The sequence below is a fragment of the Eschrichtius robustus genome, chromosome 1 (genome assembly GCF_028021215.1).
Source record: "Eschrichtius robustus isolate mEscRob2 chromosome 1, mEscRob2.pri, whole genome shotgun sequence".
Classification (NCBI taxonomy): domain Eukaryota; kingdom Metazoa; phylum Chordata; class Mammalia; order Artiodactyla; family Eschrichtiidae; genus Eschrichtius; species Eschrichtius robustus.
The window spans coordinates 131,886,274-131,908,805 of record NC_090824.1 but is presented as its reverse complement, the minus strand read 5'-3'; the positions used below and the strand labels follow the sequence as shown (position 1 = coordinate 131,908,805).

The 22,532-nt window shown below is 36.3% G+C and overlaps 1 protein-coding gene across 3 annotated transcripts in view; it reads right to left on the bottom strand.

The window, feature by feature from the left end:
* Window positions 1–2,643: 2,643 nt before the first annotated feature.
* The window catches only part of LRRC49 (leucine rich repeat containing 49), a 128,623-nt gene continuing 108,734 nt past the window's right edge, over window positions 2,644–22,532 (bottom strand). For all 3 annotated transcript variants that reach the window (XM_068536917.1, XM_068536926.1, XM_068536935.1), the window contains 5 exons: window positions 21,976–22,213; window positions 20,578–20,763; window positions 16,554–16,663; window positions 9,791–9,944; window positions 2,644–3,288 (listed from right to left, as the gene is read on the bottom strand). In XM_068536917.1, coding sequence (XP_068393018.1) covers window positions 3,085–3,288; window positions 9,791–9,944; window positions 16,554–16,663; window positions 20,578–20,763; window positions 21,976–22,213 — 892 coding nt within the window. In that variant the 3' untranslated portion in view covers window positions 2,644–3,084. The remainder of the gene's footprint in view (window positions 3,289–9,790; window positions 9,945–16,553; window positions 16,664–20,577; window positions 20,764–21,975; window positions 22,214–22,532) is intronic.

Genomic DNA, 22,532 nt, shown 5'->3' with positions numbered 1-22,532 from the left:
TGCTAACTAGCCAGGTTCTTCTTTTCACTTCTTTTGTCCTTCTCTCCTTTCCTTCCTCTTCTTTCCTTTCCTTCCTTTCTTTTCATTCTTTCATTTATTTTACTCAGATGCCAGATGCTTAAGACTAACAGTGGTTATGAATGCAGGTCCTATCTAATATATACTGGCTGAAATACCCTTGGGTGAGGTTTTTAACCTCTCTGCCTCAGTTTTCTAATGTTCAAATAGGGGTAATAGCGCATGTATATCACAGTGTGGGGAGATTAAATGAGACAATGCATGTAAAGAGCTTAGAATAATGCAAGGCGCCACCCAATAAATCTTAGTTGTTGTTATGATTATTATTAGTCAGTGGAGGAGAATATGAATTCTACTGTAGTCCCTGCCCTCGTCGGGAGTAGATCAGGAGCAGGGTAAGGCTTCACTGTCTTACGTGCCAGGCCTTTAGTGGAGTGAAGTTCTGGAAGTGGGGAGCTGATACCAGCACCATCCTCAGACAGTAGCACACTTAGCTAGCCTCAGATCCAACAGCACACTTAGCAGCCATCCCCAGATGTAACAGCACACGTTAACAACCTAACTGCTGAACCAGAACATGGGGGACAGTATCTCGCCAGATAGCAGATACTGGACATTTCTGCTTTTGAGGCGATATTCTGTTTCTGCTCGAGATCCCTTTTGGAAAAAAGCAATCCTTCAGAACATACTAGCCTTGATAGTCTCAGACTGTGGGGTGTGCATCTCTTCCCCCTTCCCAAAGACCCTGGAAAGCCTCAAGTGGAGAGGACAACTCGTTCCAGGGATCACCACTAGCAACATAGGGCCCTCAGTTGATTCCAGCCACAGTAGACCCAGGTCCCCTTGTCCTTTCATCTGGGCGTAATTCTCGCCCAGGAACTCCAGCAAGCACGGGTTGGGAGGAAGCTTAGTTGCAGGGGACAAGAATTATATGGGAGGACACAGCCAGTGGGAGTTTGGGACCAGGCAAAATAAGGATTCAAGTAATAGAAATCAATTGGTATGAGACAGTGGGGGTAGCCAAGAGGGGGCTCAGGTACAAAGGGATGAGAGACCAAGTGACTAAAGCTGGGGCATTAAGGAGGTTTGGTTTCAGGAACGAGAAGGCCAGAAGCAGGTGGTCTGGGCAGAGGCAGCAGTGCATGTAGGCTTTCTGCCAAGTCAGTGTGTGCTGACCTTCGGTTCCTTAAATACCCAGGAGGATTGTGGAGGGCCAAGAATTCATGTGAATGTGAGGGTCAAGTCTCTTTAGCATCAGGGGTGGGAGGGTTAGGGGCGGAGAGGCAGCATTCAGGAAGCTAGACAGGTCATTTCTGAAACAGCCAGGCGTTCACCTGCCTGGCTTTGAGCGAGCAACCATTCCCCACATGCCTGAGGAGTCACACGTTCTTGCCTCTCCTATTTCCTAGAAGCCCATGAACAAGATATTCTTATTTCTCATCTCAACATCACCCTCAAGGTAGGTCTCATTTCTGTACCAAATAAGACAGAGACCCCGGGAGAGATCACCCTTTACCAGACAGATGAGAGATGGTCCATATGTTTCACTTTAGAGACAGAGGATTACCAGGAGACACTGAGTTCTTCCTGTCCTGGGGCACCAACTCTGTGGTTCAACCTGTTTCTAGAAGAAGACGAAGAACAGCTTCTTTGACGGGATGGTCGCTTTGTGCCAGGCATTATGATAAATGCTTTAAATGCATTATCTCATTTCATCCTCAGAACAATCTTATGAGGTAGGTACTATTATGAGGACATTGAGGTGCAGATGGGTCACAAGCTAAACTGGGAGCTGAAGTGCTGAGACTTAAAAGGCTACGTTCTGAAACATGATGCTAACCTCCTAAACTTGAGCACTCCTTCTTGGGCGAGGGTGACCGCGAGCTCTTAAGGATGTAGGCCTTTCTTAGAACTGCAAAGGCAGCTTACCTCACTTCCTTCCGAGCATTTCCGTAGGACTTTGTTGTCCCGTAACTTCTGTTCTCATTTTCCCACATCCTGGTGGTCCTGTTGTGACAGAGTTGCCTGGTAAAATCTGAGCAAATTGGAGAATTCCTATTTATTGGCCTGCAAGATTGTGTTTCTTAAGTTGTATCACTTCTGGCTACGGTAATGGGCTCCAAACACCTTCCTCACCAGCAGGAAGTATGACAACACCTGGCTTACATCTTATTTACCTGTTTGACCTTCAACTGGAATTAGAAAAATTAGAAACTTTCACTCATAAATCCCTAATAATTTTGAGGTACAGGTATACATGCCTACCTAAAAAAAGAGCCTTAGAATAGCTAACAACAGAAAGAAACACCATTCAGAGAAGGAGACTTAAGGATTAGTCACTACATTTTACATACACTCAGGATCTCCTAAGAAAAAGCATTTTCTTCCTGCCCCAGTTTTGACTCATTTTCATATCTTCTGCCTGTAGTGACCCCCCAGGACCCCCTTTGGTGCCCTGAGGATGCATCCTTAGAATATAATGAGGCCTCTTCCTATATAAGTGAAGAGAAGGGCTCCCACTCAGCTAAAGAGAAACATATAATAAATATGACAATTCTGACCGGATTAAGGAGGCAAACACATTTTCTTTTAAACTAATTTATTAATAAGTTTATTCTTCACTCATAAAAAAGAACATATTTTTGGCTTTGAAATAATGACATAAAATAAAGAGGCAAGTAACTAAAAATTATCAGCTGAAAGTAGATAGAAGCAACTCATGCTGAACCATGAGCAAACACTACGTGCTTTGGGCTATAGCAGGGGCACCAGTCAAAGCAAGAACTGAAGATGCGGGGCCCATTCAAGGCCCAGGCTATCTCTAAAGACTGCTTAGTTCCCAAAGATTGCTTGGTCAACATACCTAGGAAATGACTCCTCCCTTTCCCTCTCTTTCCTTCTTTCCTTCCTAACCTTTAACTACAAGAACAGTAGGCAATAATGCTTTGACGCTAGTCTTTCTAGTTTGTAGGATAGTGTTGTTGTTGTTTTAACATGTTTAACCTGCATATTTTCAACCTTCAAAAACATAAAACTGCAAAAATCAACTGTAACTAAAAGCCATTTCTATTTTTGGTCAGTTATCTGCTGTAGGCAAAGCTTCATATAGGAATTTTTATTGCGGATCTCCACGACTGCATCCCTAACAAGCTCAATGAACATCTGTGGCCAAAGCTTCTGCAAAGCCTCATTTTTCATGTTGATTTCTGTGGCTTCCTTCACAAGATCCTCGATATACATCTTGCAGAATTTCTTTTTTTCCTTTATTTCCTGTTAAAAAAAAGAACATTTTACAGTCAATCATAATTAATCCCCAAACCAAAGCAACAATTAGCTGAACCAGAGAAACTTGAAATAATCTATTCTGACCCCCAACCCTCATAGCAGGAAGACTCTCCTAGACACTCTGGACACAGAGCTCTGCTTGAGTAAAGACAGCAACTGGGAGCTCACTTCTGTCCAGTCCACTCCCACCTCCGTGGGACAGCTCTGTTAAAAATGTATTTCTTGGCAGCTGTAGGAAGAAAACTTGCAGGTGAACTAATATGAAACCCATTTGCTAATTGTGGGGGGAAATAAAGCTTTTAAATTATAGTTAAGAAAAGTGTTTCTTTATTGGAATCACTGGATCATAACAACTATTTCTTCATTGATAGACTTTCTCCTTTCTCAGTGAAAGTAGTTTACTTCGCACAAATTAACTGAATGCATAGATTCATGCCTTCTAGTAGTAAATATATCAGGGCATTGAGGCTGACACTCTTAATTAGTATGAGGTCAGTTAATATCCATATACATATTTGAAATATCCATACTGTGAATTCACTCTGTATTTTAGGAAAGCATGTAGTGATGCATTACACTGACTTATGTGGCCAAGACCATTTGGACAAAGTTGGGGGAAAAGTGTACAAGGAGGAAGAGGACATATATACAAGCCTGGGACCCAGAACTTGGCCTTCAGAAGAGACAGTGTTCCCACTCAACTTCTGGGTCTGGCAGTCTGCAAATGAAAAACCTGGGTTCAAAACACAACAGAAGAAGTTTTGGGCCCGAGGCTATTGGGGCACTGGGCCTCAATATCATCCTAGAGGCTGAAACAAAGCCATTTTGATTAATGCAAGAATTCAACATTTATTTTGGCTGTTGATACTTTTAGAGAGTATCTAGGCATGATGATGGAAAGTGCCATAATATATATGGAAAAAAAATCAATGGAATAGATCAGATAATCAGAATTAAAGAAGAAGCAATTCACATAAATGGAGGAAGAAAGAAATAATAAATGTCAATGTGTCAATAGGTTTAACTACTTGGAAAAGGATATACTGAAACCTCCAACTCAAATCAAAACACCAAAATAATTTAAAAATAGTTAAATTTAAAATATCAACAAATATTGCCATTAAAATCACACTACAGAGATTTGTACTAACAAGGAAAATGCTTACATTATAATGTTAAGTGGAAAAAGAAAAATACAAAATGAAATTCTGATAGAGGTTGGGTTACATAAGTGTATGTATTTGTCAAAACTTAGCAACTGTACTCCTAAGATTTACATTTCATTGTATATAAATTTTACCTCAAAATAAGAAACTATATGAAATACTGAACTCTAATGATCTGCATGCTGAATTATTTAGGGAGAGGTGTGGTAATGTGTGCAATTACTTTAAAATAAATTTTAAAAATAAGGTGGATTGTTGATGGATAAAGGATGGGTAAATGCATAGATAAGTGACAAAGCAAGTACACTGTACAGTACAACACTAAGAGTAGAATTTAGGTTTGGGTATTGAGTGTTTACTGTAAGATTCTTTCAACTTTGTTGTATGTTTGAAATTTTCCTTTAAAAGTTACAAAAATATATAGAAAATTAATAAAAAATTATACTGAAGTGTCATTAAGATTGTCTCTGGGTATTGAGACAATGAGTATTTTTTGCTCCTTTTTTCTATTTCTCTTCCTTTTCCAAATTTTTACAATTTATAGAACAACAAAATAAACATGTTTTAGATTCTTGATCAATTAATATAAATTAATGGTGAGTCCCAATTGTCACTAACTTCCTCTAACAGAGGCATATTTTGGAAATTTTCCTATGACATATAAGATTTCTCTAAGTAATCACTCACCATTCAGGAATCAACATGCTGATCTGATTTAGTTCATGTGTTAAAAACAATAGGGCATGAATTGACCTATCATAAAAATATGTACAGATTTTGATGGGCGATAAATAACAAATGGTTCCAGCTGGCGACTTCTCTGGTGAACCTAACTTCACTAACTCTGAAATATAGTCTGGGACTTAGCCACCTGCACTAAGTTAGCTTGTCGATGAGAACAGCATTTAGCTGCCCCCTTTTAACACTCAGTAAATCTGGGCTACAAAGGGACTACCAGGAAGAAAGACAAATGTGAATCACCAGAGATCAGTAACTAAAATGAGCAATGTTTTACAATGGGCAATGTATTTACACAAGTAGAAGACCTCTCTTACAGATTTCTAAGCTTCTGAAAACATGATTTTGAATTTTAAAAAATGTTCTAGCGGCAGGGGCTGGAAAAATTTTATAATAATAAGGGATAACAAAAATTTACAGAATTTTTAAATGATGAATTTTGTTAAATAATTTATACATAATACAAATTAAACTTTTCATAATTGGCATAGTGCAATTTTTGGTGGTTTAAAATTTCCTGCTATAGTTTCTTCCACGACTTCTTTAGAAACATGCTGATACAGAACTTTATCTATTATAATAACCCTTAATTTAGTAAATGTGTTTGAAAGCATCTTTACTTCATCATTTCTTCTCTCTTCTAAGCCAACTACCCTGTCTCTCCATACAGTAAACTCTATAACTCATCAGGTGTCTGCCAGGACGATGCACTCTGCATGTCCAGAATGATCCTGTTAAGAGCACATTAGAGATACCTCTCTTGCCCTGACCTGTCAAGAAGCTGTTGCTCTTTGAATAATGCTTTTTCCATTCTCAAATGCTTTCATATACTTATTTTTTTTCTAGCCCACAGTATCCCTGTGCGGGGTCATAAATCAAGTATTTTACAAGTTCAATCCTGATGAGGTGAACTCTATACAATATTGTTTATATTATTTCATTGAACTAAAATTTTGTTGTCATGAAGATAGGAAAAAAAGTAGGTCAAAGGTAGATTTGTTATAGAGTTACGCTAACTATAATGGTATTTGTATAGGAATTTAATCCATATCTCCATTTTATAAATGGGAAACTAAGGTCAACAGAGGTCGAGAGACTTGCTCAGGATTAGACATCATCTACTAATACTAATCTAGAGAAAACTCTAGTCTAGTCCTTGTAGAACCTGCAGTCTAGTTGGAGAGATGGCCTACACATGTTAAAAGCTTAACTGAAAGAAATGAAACAGTAAATAAGTGCTGAATGAGATGTTTAGACAGCAAATACAATCAGTGTTCAAAGAAGCGAGAGCCCTTTCTGCTGGGGTGGTCAAGAAGACTTCAGGAAACAGCATGATATACTGTGAAAGAAGCCAAGGTCAGGAATCAGAGGGTCTGAGTTCTAGAGGCAGTTCAGTCAGGATCTCCCCATGTGAGCCTCAGTAGTTCACCTAAGTTTCCAGTTTTCCTTACCTGTCTAAGAACATGACTGGATTCTTTTAAAGTCCCTTTCAGCTCTCCGTCCATCTTAAATCTTTTTCAGAATGAGCCAGGAGGTTGAATGAACAACTACCAAGCAACAGAATTATACATGTCATATGTATAATGAAAGGGTCTGCTTACCCTGATTTGTGAGAAACTTACTTCAAGTAATTCCTTTAACAACTCAGGATATACAGAGGAGAGAGAATGAGCACTTTGTGTTGCAGTGATTTAAATATTTTTTAAGAAGTGGTGAATGCTAGGTTGTGAGTCAAGAGAAAGTGATTAAGGGACATGGGCAAGGTCTTTCAGGCAATAAATAAGTGGTGGAATCATGGGCTCAAATCCAAGTCTCCTAATGGCATAGTATTCTTTCTATAATGTTATGTGGCTTCAGGTTTTTTCTTTTCCCTTCGATATGTCTCAAAACAGTAGTCAACATTCGCTGTCTTTACTTCTTGATTGCTTATTTACTGCTCAAACCACTTTAAGCAGGACTCTGCTTATATGACTCCACTGAAACTATCCCTGTTTTGAATAAAAATGACTTCTATTGCCAAATTTATCAAATTTTTCCCCTCTACACTTTAAAGTTTTGCTTTTCATACTTGGGTTATTTGATATGGAGTTAATTTTTCTTGTGTGGTGTGAAGTAGGGGGCCTGTATTTATTTCTGATTTGATATTCCATTTCCTCAGTAGCATTTATTAGATAGTCTGTCTGTACTAGTCTGCAATACCTGCTATCTGTATAAAGTTTTCCTATATACGTGGGATAGTTCTGGCTATTTTGTCCATGGGTCTATGTATCTATTCCTATACTGCCTTAATTACTACAGCTATCTATCCAATTTCTAATTATCCTATTTATTGAGCTGAAAAAATTAAGGACAGATGTTGAATTGTATGACATGCCTTTTGAATATCTATAGAAATAATCACAAATTTTTACCTTCAATCTATTAATAATTTACTGATATCGAATATTTCTCACATTCCTAGACTAAACCATATTTGGCTGTAATGTTTCATTATTCATTTAATGTTCTGCTGTATTTTGCTTGATATAATTTTTTAAGGATTTTTGCATCATCAATATTCTTAGGTATTTGGTCTGGCTTTTCTTCTTCTGTGCAGTCCTGGAAGGTTTGGATTCAATGTTACACTGTCTGACTTTAAAAAGTGAAGAAGTTTTCCTTTTTTTTAATACTCTGGAACAATTCAAAAATTATTGGAATTGTCTGTTCCTTAAAGAGTTGGTAGATTTCTCTATGAAACTATTCTTGTTTTGCAAGCAGCCCTTTGATATTTTTCTAAATGTCCTTTATTGAAATCAGTATTAATTTTTGACTCCTAGAACTGACTGCTTTCAGGAAGACAAGGACTCATAATCCTGCCAGCTTGGCTTTCATTTTCCCTTTTCGTAACATCGGGAAGCTCCTATTTGCCAAGGGATTAAATTCAATCTCTTTCCCCTCTTACTACCTTCCCAGTCTCATCTTTTAACACCATCTACCTCAGTCTCTGTGCTTCAACAACAGTGAACTGCTTAAAGTTCCTGGCCCTCTCCTTAACTAATTTATGCTTCCATGTCTTTTATTCATACTGTGCTATTTCCTAGAAATGCCCTTTTCCCTTTACCATATAGCTATATTTTATCCTTTAAGATTTCAGGAAGCTTCTTCTCTAGAAAGCCTCTCTGGATCTGGATAAGCTATCCCTCTTCTACTCTCTTGACGTAGTGATTTTCATTTATCCCTGCACATGTCTATCTCCCCCATTAGAATGTGAGATCCATGAGGATAAGGACAGCGACTTCTTACAGCCCAAGTATTATGTGCGATAGGTGCTCAACACATGATTTTTGAATGAATGAAAGTATGACTATAGAGAGGACTTCAAGGAACTGACTTCAAGTATTTGAAGAGTTTTCATAAGAACGACTTGTTCTCTTTTCTACATAAGGCAATAATACTAGGATCACTAACTGAAAGTTATTAGGAGGCAGATTTCGCTTAACATGGGTAAGAATTTCTTCACTGTTAGAGTTGTTCAGTGATATACAGCTACCTCATGAAGCAGTGACCTTTCTTGCACTAGGAGAATTTAAAGCAGAATCTGAACATTTTTCAGGATGCTATAAAAATATTGCTGCACTGAGTTCTCAAGCATTTTTCAAGCTATAATCCTTAGAGCCCTATGGGTTCCAAAAATATGCTTCAGGACAGGGGGTGAGGTGAGGGAGAGGAAAAGAATAGAAGATCCAATCAAATAAAGCCCTGAACTCCATCTACAACAAGAATAGCTCTGCTGTTTTGCTTTCTTTTGAAATACTGAGTTTCCAGCTACAATATGGTTTGAATAAAGAATCTCACAGCTGTTATAAAACATTTGAAAAATGTTTGGCCATTTTGTGTATATATATAAGTATACACACACACACCACTTAGTCCCCTCAAAATCTCTTGTAGAATCTGAACTTTCTATTGTTATTTAGATGACTTGTTTCTGCAGCTTTCTCTGAGTTCCATCAAGGCAGGCGCTGCATGGCTTTCTTCTTGGTAGTTCTGCAGTACCCTAGCACAATGTTCCCTCAGTAAACTTCTGAACACATAAAGGAATAAAGAATTGGTTCCAGCTTTTCTGTCTAAATAGCTACGGTGGAAACAGAATAGCTTAAAATTATGTGACTAAGAACACAGAAGGTAATGGTGTAGGAGAATAAAATAGTGAATTAAAACATCAAGGACCTAGGCAAAGAGAACAGAAATGGAGGTTCTGCTGTGTCCTCTGCCAGGCCGGCACAGGCTAGTTAAGTACTCAGAGCAAGCCTATATCAGTTTTCTTACTTCAGAGAGATCTGGACCTACTTTGGTCTGGATTTTTGGTACCTATTTCTTTTGAACATTTTTTTTTTTCTGCTTAAATATATTGAAACTGTGGGCTCTACTTCTCCCTAATGCCTTGGTGCCTACTGTCCCCAGCTCTGTATATAAGGCTGGCTAACATTCCAGAAGAAAAAAAAGTTATCCTAACTGATTAGGAGAGAAACGTACAACTCCCAAGTCTCAAGCCATTTGGGATTTATCCAGACAATAGGTTCCAAAGATAATGATAGTTTTACCTCCAGCTTTTCATTATAAAAGTCTCTTGTGGTATAATTTAGTGTAGCACGATTTGTGTTTTCTCCCACAAGTCTCTTGCTATCATTATTTTCCTCATTGACAATACCAGGTTTTTTCCCTTTCGTTTCTAGAAGATACCGGAATTGCTTCTTCCTGTAGAAAGACAGTAAAGAGATTTAGAGAGTTACTTATCTGATTTGTGAAAATATGTCTAGTTTTTGTTGACTTTAGAGGGTAGCATATGTTTTTTTGAATATCTGTTTTATGAGTTTGAGTTTTTTTAAGTCAGTTCACTACCCCAATCTCTCTACTAATTAAGCTATACAACTCAAATTCTTTTGTTTCACAACTACCAATCATCAACATAAACATGTCTCAAGCATTTCTAAAGTGAAAAAACTCTAAAAAAACAATATAAAACTTAAATAATCACAGAGGACCAACGCTAATTACACATGTAGTAGACCAAACTTTCGAAGTCTTTATATCCCATAAAACATGTTAGTTACACATCTTATAAATCACACAAATAGTTCATAATTCCATTATGCAGCTCAGTAGTATTACCCATAGCTGGAAATGGAATGGAGGGACTCCCCTGGTGGCACAGTGGTTAAGAATCCGCCTGCCGATGCAGGGGACGTGGGTTCGATGTCTGGTCTGGGAAGATCCCATATGCTGCGGAGCAACAAAGTCCGTGCGCCATAACTACTGAGCCTGAGCTCGAGAGCCCATGGGCCACAACTACTGAGCCCGTGCACCACAACTACGGAAGCCCACGTGCCTAGAGCCCATGCTCCGCAAAAAGAGAAGCCACCACAATGAGAAGCACACGCACCGCAATGAAGAGTAGCCCCCGCTCACCACAACTAGAGAAAGCCCGCGTGCAGCAAAGAAGACCTAATGCAGCCAAAAATAAATAAATAAAAAAAATGAATTTATATATTAAAAAAAAGAAATGGAATGGAATACTGGTTTAAGTTTAGGTAAAAACAAAACACAAAAAACCCAAAAACCTCTAACTGTTATCATATCAGGGTAAGATCTTATTAGGAGGTAAATAGTGAAACAGGAAGCTTCGTTTGGTTATGAAGAACAGAAACAGTGCTCACAGCATCACTTGCAGACCCATAAGCCTAGAATTCCAGAGGACTGCAACTCGTCCTTCATGAAGGTCACTTTCTGGTTTCTACCACTTAGCGTGTCTCTCAGGGAAGTGATATAAATGCTTTACTATGAACTGTGAACTGAAGATTGGGAGCAGAAAAGGAATATATCTTTTAAAAATGTCTTCCTTTTCCCAATTTAAGAGTATAACACAACTATTTTAGAAATTATAAGGGGTACGCATTTTGAAAAGTATGAAGAAATAGAGTAAAATCACCCATAAGTCTATAGCATATAAATCTATGTAAATCATTAACATTGTTCACATTAGACATATTTCTTTGCAGGCTTTTTCTATAAATTTTTGTAAAACGTTAAGATCATACTAAACATCCAGTTTCGTATACTGTTTTTGCTTAATGGTATATAATAAGCATTTTCTATGGTATTGAAATTAATATTTTAATGAATGAATAAAATTCAGTTGTGACGTAGATCAATTTACATAATCAGTCCCTTTTACTGGATATTTCAGTAGCATAATTTTCTCACTCTTATAAAGAAGAAAGTAACATATAGGTATTTATCTGCATTTATTTTATTGATTTTTAATTACAAAAGCAATATACAAATTATCCATCACTTTTATTAGTCTTTTCAAATAATCAATTTTTCATTAATTATGTTTTTAATGTCATTATTTCTTTTCTTTAACTTGCTTCAGGATTATTTTGCTATTGGTTTCCTAACTTCTTTAGATAAATGTTTAGCTCATTCATTTTCAGTCTTTATTCTTTCCTAATGTGCCCATTTCAGGGCTAAAATATTTCCACTTAGCACCACTGTAACTTGATCTCACAAGTTTTGAAATGTGGTATTTTTACTACATTTCAGTTCAAGGTCGTTTCAAAATTACATTATAAAACTGTCTTTAACTTGTAGGTTATTTAGAAATGCATTAATTTCCAAATACATGGGGATTTCCTAGTTAACATTTGTAACTGAGTTAAAGTTTAATTTCATTTTGAACAGAGAGCATAGTCCATGTAAATCCTTTGGAATCTGTTGACATCTGCTTTCTGGATAGTATTTGATCAATTATTATAAATATTCCATGTATGCTTGAAAAGAATTTGTGTTCTGCAGTTGTTTGGGGTAATGTTCTCTAAATGGCTAAGTCAAGTTTGTTAATCATGTTGTTCAAGTATTTTACATCCTTTTTCTATTAATTACTCAGAGGTATATTAAAACTTCCCACTGCAGCTGTGGGCTTGCAGTAATGTCAATTTTTGGTTTATAAGTTTTTAAGGCTAAGCTTATAGGTTGCAGACAAATTAAATTAGCAAATTGATATTTCTGGCGAGCTGAACCTATTATCATTTGAAATGATCCTCTTTATTTCTAGTACTGCTTTTAACCTTAGTTTATTTAGTCCTCAATGGCTACTTTGTTTTTATTTGGTTAGTATTGATGTTGTTTATCTTTTACCACTTTTTTACTTTCAAACTTTATGTAACCTTATGTTTCAGATGTGTCTCTTTTCAACGACGTACAGTTGAACTTTTTTTTTAAATTGAGTCTGACAATCTTTGACTTTTTTTTTTTAAATTTATTTATTTAATTTATTTATTTTTGGCTGCGTTGGGTCTTTGTTGCTGTGCGCGGGTTTTCTCTAGTTGCGGCGAGCGGGGGCTACTCTTTGTTGTGGTGCGCAGGCTTCTCATTGCAGTGGCTTCTCTCGTGGAGCATGGGCTCTAGGTGTGCGGGCTTCAGTAGTTGCGGCATGCGGGCTCAGTATTTGTGGCTCACGGGCTCTAGAGAACAGGCTCAGTAGTTGTGGCACCTGAGCTTAGTTGCTCCGTGGCATGTGGGATCTTCCCAGACCAGGGATCGAACCCGTGTCCCCTGCATTGGCAGGTGGATTCTCAACCACTGCGCCACCGGGGAAGCCCCAATCTTTGACTTTTAACCAGAACAATTAGTACATTTGCATTTTATCATTGAGGTAGATTTGGTCATAATTAATGGCTCCCTTGAATCCATGCCCTTTACAATATGATTTCACAGTTAGGTAAGTATACCTCCGAGCCTCTTAAATCTTGCCCTGTGACTGTGACCAATAGAATGTGGGAAATCATGGTGCACCAGTTCTTAGCCTAGGCCTAAAGGGGTCTTGCATGTTTCTGCGCTCTCTTCAAACCCTGCCTTTGCCATGAAAACAAGCCCAGGAAGATTTCTGGTATATGAAAGACCATGTGGAGCAGAGACAAGTTGTCCTAAGTAAGGTCTTTGTAGACCAGCTTACAACCTCTCAGACCCCCCAAAAGTGAAAGAGCTTAGGGAAGATCTGCAGAGCTGCCTATCCAACCCTCAGGTGACTGCAGATGCATGAGGTCCCGAGCTGAGGGCAGAAGAAGCACCCAGCTGACCTACAGACTCAGTGGGAAAATGTTTCTTGTTTTAAGTCACTGAGTCTTGGTACAAGTGTAATTGCTGATATACTAGTATTTAGGTTAAATCTAACATTTTATTTTCTTTCTATTTGACCAAATATTCTATGTTTCTTTTCCTTTTTTTCTTCTCCCCACTTCTCACCCCTGCCCTGACCTTACTAGTTTGGAAGTTATATACTCTTTTATTCTTTGGTTACCAAAGAAATTACAACATGCACTCTTAACTTACTAACATTTAAGCTTAATTACTATATCTTCATCCTAGATAATACAAGGACCTAGAAAACTATAATTCCATCTACCCCTCCCAATATATATACTACTGTTGTAGTGTATTTTAATTCTACATTTTAAAATCTCACAATACTATTATTGTTGCTTTATATAGTCAATGTTCATTTAGTTTTATCCCACAAATTTAATACTTTCCTTGCTCTTTAGCTCTTCCTGCACCTCAGAATTTCTATCTGGGATCAGTTTCTTTCTGCCTTAATTATAGGTTTTATCATTTACTGCAGGAATACTGATGGGAAATCTCTTAAGTTTTGTTTTTATTATTTTGTTTTAAAATGTCTTTATTTCACCTGCATTCGTTTTTTATAAGGTTTTTATTTTAATTTATTTATTAAAACATTTTTTTTTGGCTGTGTTGGGTCTTCGTTGCTGTGCGTGGGCTTTCTCTACTTGCCGTGAGCAGGGGTTACTCTTCGTTGCGGTGCGCTTCTTTTGTTGCAGAGCATGGTCGCTAGGAGCGCAGGCTTCAGTAGTTGTGGCACGAGGGCTCAGTAGTTGTGGCTCGTGGGCTCTAGAGAGCAGACTCAGTAGTTGTGGCGCATGGGCTTAGTTGCTCCGCAGCATGTGGGATCTTCCCAGACCAGGGCTCGAACCCGTGTCTCCTGCATTGGCAGACGGATTCTTAACCACTGTGCCACCAGGGGAGTCCCTTTCACCTTCATTCTTAAAAGACTTTTTTGCCTGTATGGAATTCTAGCTTGGCAATTAATTTACTTCAGTACATTGAACACATTCATTACCCTGTCTTCTGGCTTCCACTGTTGCTGTTATGAAGTCAACTGTTGATGTGCACTCCTTTGAAGATAACCTCTCTTTTCCTGGTTGTTGAAAAATTTTTACTTTATAGTCAGTGTTCTGTGATGTGACTAGGTGTAGATTTCTTTTAATTTAACAAATTTGGAATGGATGAGTTTATTTAATGCGTAGATTAGTGTATTTCATCAATTCTGAAAAAATTATTTGCTGTTATCTCTATCCTATGCTCTCTATTGTATCTTTTTGAAACTCCAGTCAAACATAACGTTAAATCTTCTAAGTCACTCCATCTTCAAATTTCTTAACCATTTTTCCATATAGTGTTCTTTTTTCTTTGTTCTGCATTTTGCAAAACCTTCTCTAGTTTATTTCCCAGTTTACTGATTCTCTTTTCAGGTGTGTCTAATTGGCTGTTAAACCTCTTAATTAAGCTTTAATAATTATGCTTATTATATTTTTCATTTATAGAAGTTCCTTTAGTTTCCCTTCAAATCTGATGGATCACTTTTTAAAAATTTCCTGTTTTCTCCAGATATTTTCAACCTTGTTTATTATACCATGAAATATTTATATATTAGGCATAGTCATTTTATAATCTATAGGTGATAACGCCAAATCTAAAGTATTTGTGGGTCTGTTTCTGTGGTCTATTTTTTTCCTGCTAGTTCTTATACATGGTGCCTTATTTCCTTGTGTGCTTGGCTATTTAAAAAAATTCTTTTCATTGTGTGTTGGTCATTGTCCTTAAAAATTATCCATGGGGATTATCTGAGATAGGATGAGAGTAACTTCCTCCAGATAGAAGGTGCATTTGTTTTTACCAGGTATCTAGAGATAGTAATGTTTAAATTTTGAAATTATTTTAAACTATGCATGTATTATAAACTCAGGCTGCAAATTTACCTGAAGATTGGCTTTGGTTATAATTTCTTAGAGAAAACTGCCACTTTTCTGCTCTCACCAATGCAATCAGAACTGAACTAAGTGGGGAAGTAAGCACACAAGATACCCATTTTGTTGGTATAGATTATAGTAAGGTAGCATGGCTCTGGAGCCAAGTTTTGGGGAGGGGAATGGGGAACTTCCTGATCCTCAAAGTAAAAAGTGGTATGATCCTGGAGGTCGAGGTCAGGACAAGCCTCCTGATCACCCAGCTCCCAGACTATAGCAAAGGTAGCAGTTTCCTTGGTGGACTGGTTCCGTGGTATCATTCTGAGATCCTTTCCAGGCCCAGTCTAGAGACTGCTTCCCTATTCCTTCCAATGATTCTGTAGATAACTAATTTCTTATATATCAATTATTTTCTCCTTACTCTAGCCAGAGTGAATTATCTATAACTGAATCATGACTAACACACCATCTTTGACTTTTCTCCTTCTATCTATGCTACATCCTGTCAGTCAGTGTTTTCTGTCAGGTACACGCCTTCTAAGTATTTTTCAAATTATCCTCTTCTCCATTCTCACTGTCTTAGTTCAGACCCTTATAATCTCTCTCCTGGACTACAGACTAGCCTCTTGATTGGTCTCCATTCCTTCCATCTCTGTCCTCTTAAATATCAGCCTTTCTAGAACATGAATCTAATCACAGATTGTTGTGCTTAATTACAAAGCACAGTATTCAGTTTTGTTTTTCATGGATTTCTCGGCTCTTCAAAATCAGATCACAATCAATCTTTCTACCTTCATCTCCTATCACAATTTGCAATCATCCTATGCTCCAATTATATTGAACTATTTACAATTCCTTGTGCCTTTGCAGATCTCTTTCCCTCATACCCTGTACCTGAAAAAACTCCTATTCATTCCTGAAGAACTAGAAAAATGTTACCTCCTTTGTGAAGCCTTCACCAATGTTTTTCCAAAATGTAGTGTCTCCTATGCTCCTACAGCCCTCTCTTATAGCATCTGAAATGTCTTTAATTTATTAGCTTATAAGCTAGTAAGTTAATTTATTAGCTTATAAGCCACCCAAGAGCAAGAACTTTGTCTTATTCATCTTTATACCTCCAACACTTTGGAGAGAGCCAGACACAAAACAAATTTAGGATGTTTGTGGGATGAATAAATAGCACAATTAAGAGGTGTGTGGAATATATTTCTTTTTCTAGTGCAACAGTACTTCTATAAAAACTATAGAAATCAAAGGTTACCTGGCATCACCCAGAATTGAAATCAGATGGTACTGGGGTAATTCAGAAGATGCTACATGTGCTAGGATTCCAAAGAGCCTTTCAGCCATTATCATATCATTTTGCGTCACCTGAAGAGATATCAAGGAGAGGGGTCAAAAATGACATTGCCTCTTAGCTTGATACAACTAACATAATTCCAAAGAAATTTCCAGATTAAATATTTTCTTTTAGTCCAGAAAAATACATGCTCCTGGGCTGTAAGAGGAGAGTGAGTTCTCATTGATATTTCTCTTTCTTCCTTGCGCTTGATTAGAATGAAGATGTATTGATACAAATGTGGCCCATGGTGATGGATGATGGCTGGGAAGTGAGGAGTTAGCTCTGACTTAGAAGCCATGGTTCCTAAGGATTATATTTGAGACACCATAAATTCTTAATGAAATTTTTTCAAAAATCCTATAGCTTCTTTGAGTAGAATGATTTAGGGGGAAAAATCTCAAGTGTCAATGGAATAGATTGACTTTAATAATGTGTCAAATATGTTAATATAAATGTTTCAGACATTACATGAAATTTCTAAAAATCTTATATTTGTATTTGTATGGAAATATGTATGGAAATATGTTAATATAAATGTTTCAGACATTACATGAAATTTCTAAAAATCTTATATGTTCTGGTATAATGTTATATGTAATAATCCTAGTTATTACTTTAAAATGTATATCTCAGAAATAACTAATTTTCTTGTCAACTGCATTATTATGAACTTTCATCAAATCTTTAACCGTGGTCATTTTTAAGTCTTTTGTCATTTACAGACAGTTCTGGGTGTACTCTGATGATTTTGCAAATATGTTCCTATAAAAGGGTTTCATCTTCAAAAAATTCATGGAAAAGACTCTGACAAGTACAGGTTTCTGGTAACTGACTGTACTGCTGAACTGAATGAATAAGCATTTTCAGAACTCTAATGAAAAACTGATGAACTCATAAAAGTGCTAACAAAAGATCAAGATGAAAAAAAAAATTAATTACATGGGACTGAGTGAACTGATGAGGATGAGTATAATTTTTGTGACTTTCTGTCTGAATTAAAAAAAAAAAAAATCCCACAAGGACTCAGAGGCAAAGAAGATACAAATCAGTTTTCACTGCAAAGTAAAGGAGCTGTTACAGTGGAGGATTACTGGACTGAATGTCAATATTATGACATAGTATGAGTGTGTTTCATGTTTGGTAATTGCAATCATTGTTGCTTTTGTTGTGGTCATCCATGTACAATGCTTGGTGTCAGTCTATTTATCTCTTGTAAAAATAAAATACAGTGTGTGTGTGTGTGAAAAAAAAAAAAAAAAAAAAAAAAAAATCTGAAAAGCCCCACAACAGCTTCTCAGCTCACAGAACCCTCTAAAAAAAAAAAAAAAAAAAAAAAAAAGAGATTTGAAGATAAATGGATTTATCTATCTATCTATCAAGTTTCTGGCTAAAAGGCAATATAATAAAGATTTACCTTCTTCCCAATTTAATTTACAGGATTAAAATAATCCCCCAAAAAAAAAAAAAAAAAAGTGTCAAAGGTAAGACAAGGTGTTGTTCATACCTTGTTCCTAAAAGGATAATTTTGTCCCTTTCTGAGGGAATGAACATTGGATTAGGAAAGGCACTCCTATTCGTTCTGATATTATGTCCGCCTTTCTCCCCACAAGGAATAATCTGTCACAGATATATTCCCCATGAGGGCTCATTCCTATGTTAACCAAGAAACTACTAAAAGCAGGACTTGTATTAATATGTAGGCATATTTTTTAATATAAAATTAGGTTGCTTGCATTTTAAATACTATTAGATTGTCAATATAATGCAGTGGTTCCCAATCAGGGGCCATTTTGGCCCCTAGGGAGCATTTGGCAATGTTTGGAGATGATTTTGGTTTATCGCAACTGGTGGAGGGGTCCTACTAGCATCTAGTGGGTCGAAGCCAGGGATGCCTTTAAATGTCCTACAATGCACAGGACAGTTCCCACTATAAAGAATTATCTGATCCAAAATCCCAACAGAGCATTTGAGGTTGAGAAACCCTGGTATAGTTAAATTTTGCATTTTTAAAAACGTTATTCTTTACACTAGCTGTAATACACTACACAGGAATTTCTGGAAAATAAATGCCTAATTCACAAGCATCTTATACACATGAATCAGTGCAGACTGACTCTTTCCCTTCCCTTCCCTAGACTTTCATAGTTAATGAGGCTGCTGCTCCCTGGTATCCGTCCTTCAGCTGACAGCTAAGTTGTTTGGTCTAATATAGTCACCTAGTGGCCAGTGCAGGGCACTACTCCATCTTTTCCTCTCGATGCTCATAACTCAATTTAAGTCTCCTCAAGCAATATCATTCTCTCTTATACAAAGAGAAGTAGAAATATAGTATAACATTATTATATATTGTCAAGGATGAGATAAGCAGTTTTATTTAAGGTCTTTTATTAAAGGGTCAAATATCCCTGGCATTGACATTTTCGGAACTTTCAATCAGAATAAATTACATTGGTTCTTTCTCTTTCTTCTCTACTTTATACAATTATATTATACTATTACTTCCTATCTCAAGGTTTTATAATAATTATTACATCTCCAGTAGTGATCCACATTTGGGTAAATACACTATTTAGGGTTAATTGAGATAACGATTTGGCCACTAATGAGGAAGAATTACTCACCCATAGCAAAAATAACTATTCTATTTCCAGTGTAGGCTAGCTTTGGAAACTTTTGGAACTAATTATTAGATCTGACCGGTGACTCACAGCCTCTCTGGGGAAGTACCAAGAGGGTACATAAAGCTGAAACAAATCTCTTGAGAACTAGCTGGAGAAATTAATAGCCATCTGAAGGTTCCAGGTTTGCCCTACATCTTCAACAGATGGCTGATACTGTGGTCATGGGCCTACCATGGTTGATGCAAATTTCATATGGCTTTTGTACAATGACCCAGAGACCTCCAGTCTCCTAATGGTATGCTGTAGTTTTGGAGTTTTAGGCTAGAGTTACTTACAGTGTATCAGCTGCAGGGAAATACAGTTGCTATTACCACCATGCTAGCAAAGTTGATTATAGTTCATCTTACAATAAGGAGGTCTGAATTTTAAGAGATAAGCACAATAATACTAACAGCATATTAAAGATTTTTTCCTTTAGAGGATTATTTAAATTCAGTTCTGGAATTCCACAGTAGAGGAAGAAGCATAGTTTCTCTCTTTTCTTCCAAAGTAATATTTAAAGAGAACATGATCTTTGGATAGCTGGGGGATTAACCCTGTGACAACCTTAGCAGAATCAATCTGAAAAATAACTCTTTACTAATAATTTTCCAGTTATTCAGGCTCCAGGTCCAAGTTATACAATGCAGATATGCCAAAAGCATCTGCTACAAACTATTAACAAAGCAGTCCGGACGTTTATGGACTTATGGTTGTTTTACTTCCTTTTTCACTCATCTTTACTTTATCTTCTTTTATCTTTCCTCCTTGCTTATTTCTCCTTCTCATCTCTTCTTTTTAAAATCACTCTTCTTTCCCTATGTACATTCTTTTTTCCATGTTATTCTTCCCTTCCTCTACCACAATCCTTATTAATTGACATTTAGTATCACTTCCCCATACCATTTTGCATGTCAGACAGTCTGTAAAGCACTCTGAAAAATACAAAGATCACATTACTTACAGAAGTGGTTTTTCTAAATTTTAAACTATTATCCTACAAACACTTTACTTCTCTGAATACCTAAACTATCACAAAAGTATTTACTATTCACCATGATCTGGTTACTATTTTATTTTCAAAATTTGTCTAATACCTTAGAAGTTTTTAGATAAATAGTTTTAGCTTTTCAACATTTTAAATGTCAAGATTTTTTTTTTTTAAAACATTATTTCTCAAAAGTTCTATCATGATTTTATACATAAATTCCTGGCCATTTTTATGACTACTTCCCCTAAAAAGGAATATTTTAATTCTACAGTTGACTTCGTGTTTAGCTTACCTCTGTTCCATTTATTTTCTGCATATTAAAATGGCTCAGTCTAAACAGAACATAATATTTCCAGAGCGTAAAACTGACAACTGGATTTCCTTGAGGATCAATTGTCAGCTGGTCAACTCGACGGAGTTGTGCTAGTGCATTAAATTGCTGCAGCATTACAAGATTTGTTTCCTTGAATTTAAGGTGCTACAACAATAAAACAAAAAAAGAGGTGAATATTGAGTTTAACCATCTTAAAACATTAACATTAAAGCTTCACTGATCATTCCCCAAATAAATGTAAACTTTACGCTTAGCCAATATGTTTTCAATTACATTAAACCAACTGAATGTATTAAACTTACATAAACTTTAATCCACCTAATGCAAAATTATTGATGGAATATATTAATCCATCCAATATTGGATTCAAAGTGATTTCCCTTCTGCAAAGGACATCCCCCTATTCATTAACAACCTAAGAGTCTTAAAAATTATATAAATATACAATAATTCAGACTCTTCCAGGCATTACAATGATTTTATATGCTTTACAATGAGATGAAATCTACAAAGGAAAGATCAGAAGTAAAATTTTCAGAATTTTATAAATACAGGGCTCACACAGCGCTTCTGAGAAAAACTAGTTAACCATTATTACTTTTATCTTGCTAATTACTATGTAGGCTACTTAAACTGGCTACTAGAAAATAAAATCACTAAAACCGAAATGCTAATGTAGTGTTCTGTCTGTGAATTTGGATGGTCTTTTCTAAACATACTGTCTCCACTTCTATCTTTTTTAGGGAGGATGATATAACAAAAGAAAAATAAAAAACACTTAATAAAGGGTAGGTGAGGGAAATCACTTGGCTGACAGAGAAAAACACAATGATAATAAAAACTCAGGAGATAATTCATGGAAATCACAGTTTCTGCAAATTCATACTAATAAATAATACAATAATACCATAATTGGAAAGGGCTAATTTCTCAAAGTAATTTTAATGAGCTATTAAAATTATTTTAAGTGTTGTTAGGGGACTACTGTAAAAATTATATGTAAATATATATGTCCCATTAATACCAGGTACAATAAATGAATATATAATATACAGTTGGGTGAGGTCCTGTTGAAAGTTTTACAAAGTAGAAATATATAATTTGAATAAAATTACATTAGTCCGTTATACTCCATAAAGAAGCATTTTCTAGAGAGATAATTTCCAATATTTACAGAAGACTGTAAGTCCATTTATGAATACTAATTTAAATCCCAGATTCAGAAAATCAACACAAGAACTTAGTCTCCTTGCCAGATAGAAACTGCAGAAATAAAAGTTAAAACAGGTCTTTGGCCTGAATATACAAGTCATGACTGAGAAGAATTCAAACATACAACTAAAAGGAAATGTTTACCAAAGAATTAGGAAACTTAATCTTCAATTTGGGAAGCACTTGGACGATTTCATCAAATTCTATGAAAGTGAAGGACACTGTTGTCACCATTCCTGCTGTTTGCACACTCCAATTCCGATCCAGACATTCCAGCGCTCCTGAGCCATACAAGGAAAGTGTGTCTCCCTCCACTTCGACAAGGTGTGTGTCTGTGACAGATAGACCTTGTAAAGCACTGGTGAGTCCTGAGTCCAGAGACCTGGAAAACCCAACATATAATTTTAAATGAAAGTCTTATCATGCAAAGTAAATAACAAATTATAAAGACCTGTTGGAAAGGTATTTGAAATTTTATATTCACTTTTTTTCATTTCGGTAATTAAACCCAGAGCACCAAAGACTAATTTTCAATAGACTATCTACAAGTTTTGTGTTCTTCTAGTCATGTACTTCAATTCAAAAAGAGGCACGTGTGAACAACAAAAATACCACTTTTAAACCCAAATTATTTATATCAATGAAAGATAATTGATAGTCTATTTGGTTTTAAAACAATCCATTTAATATATCATAGATAT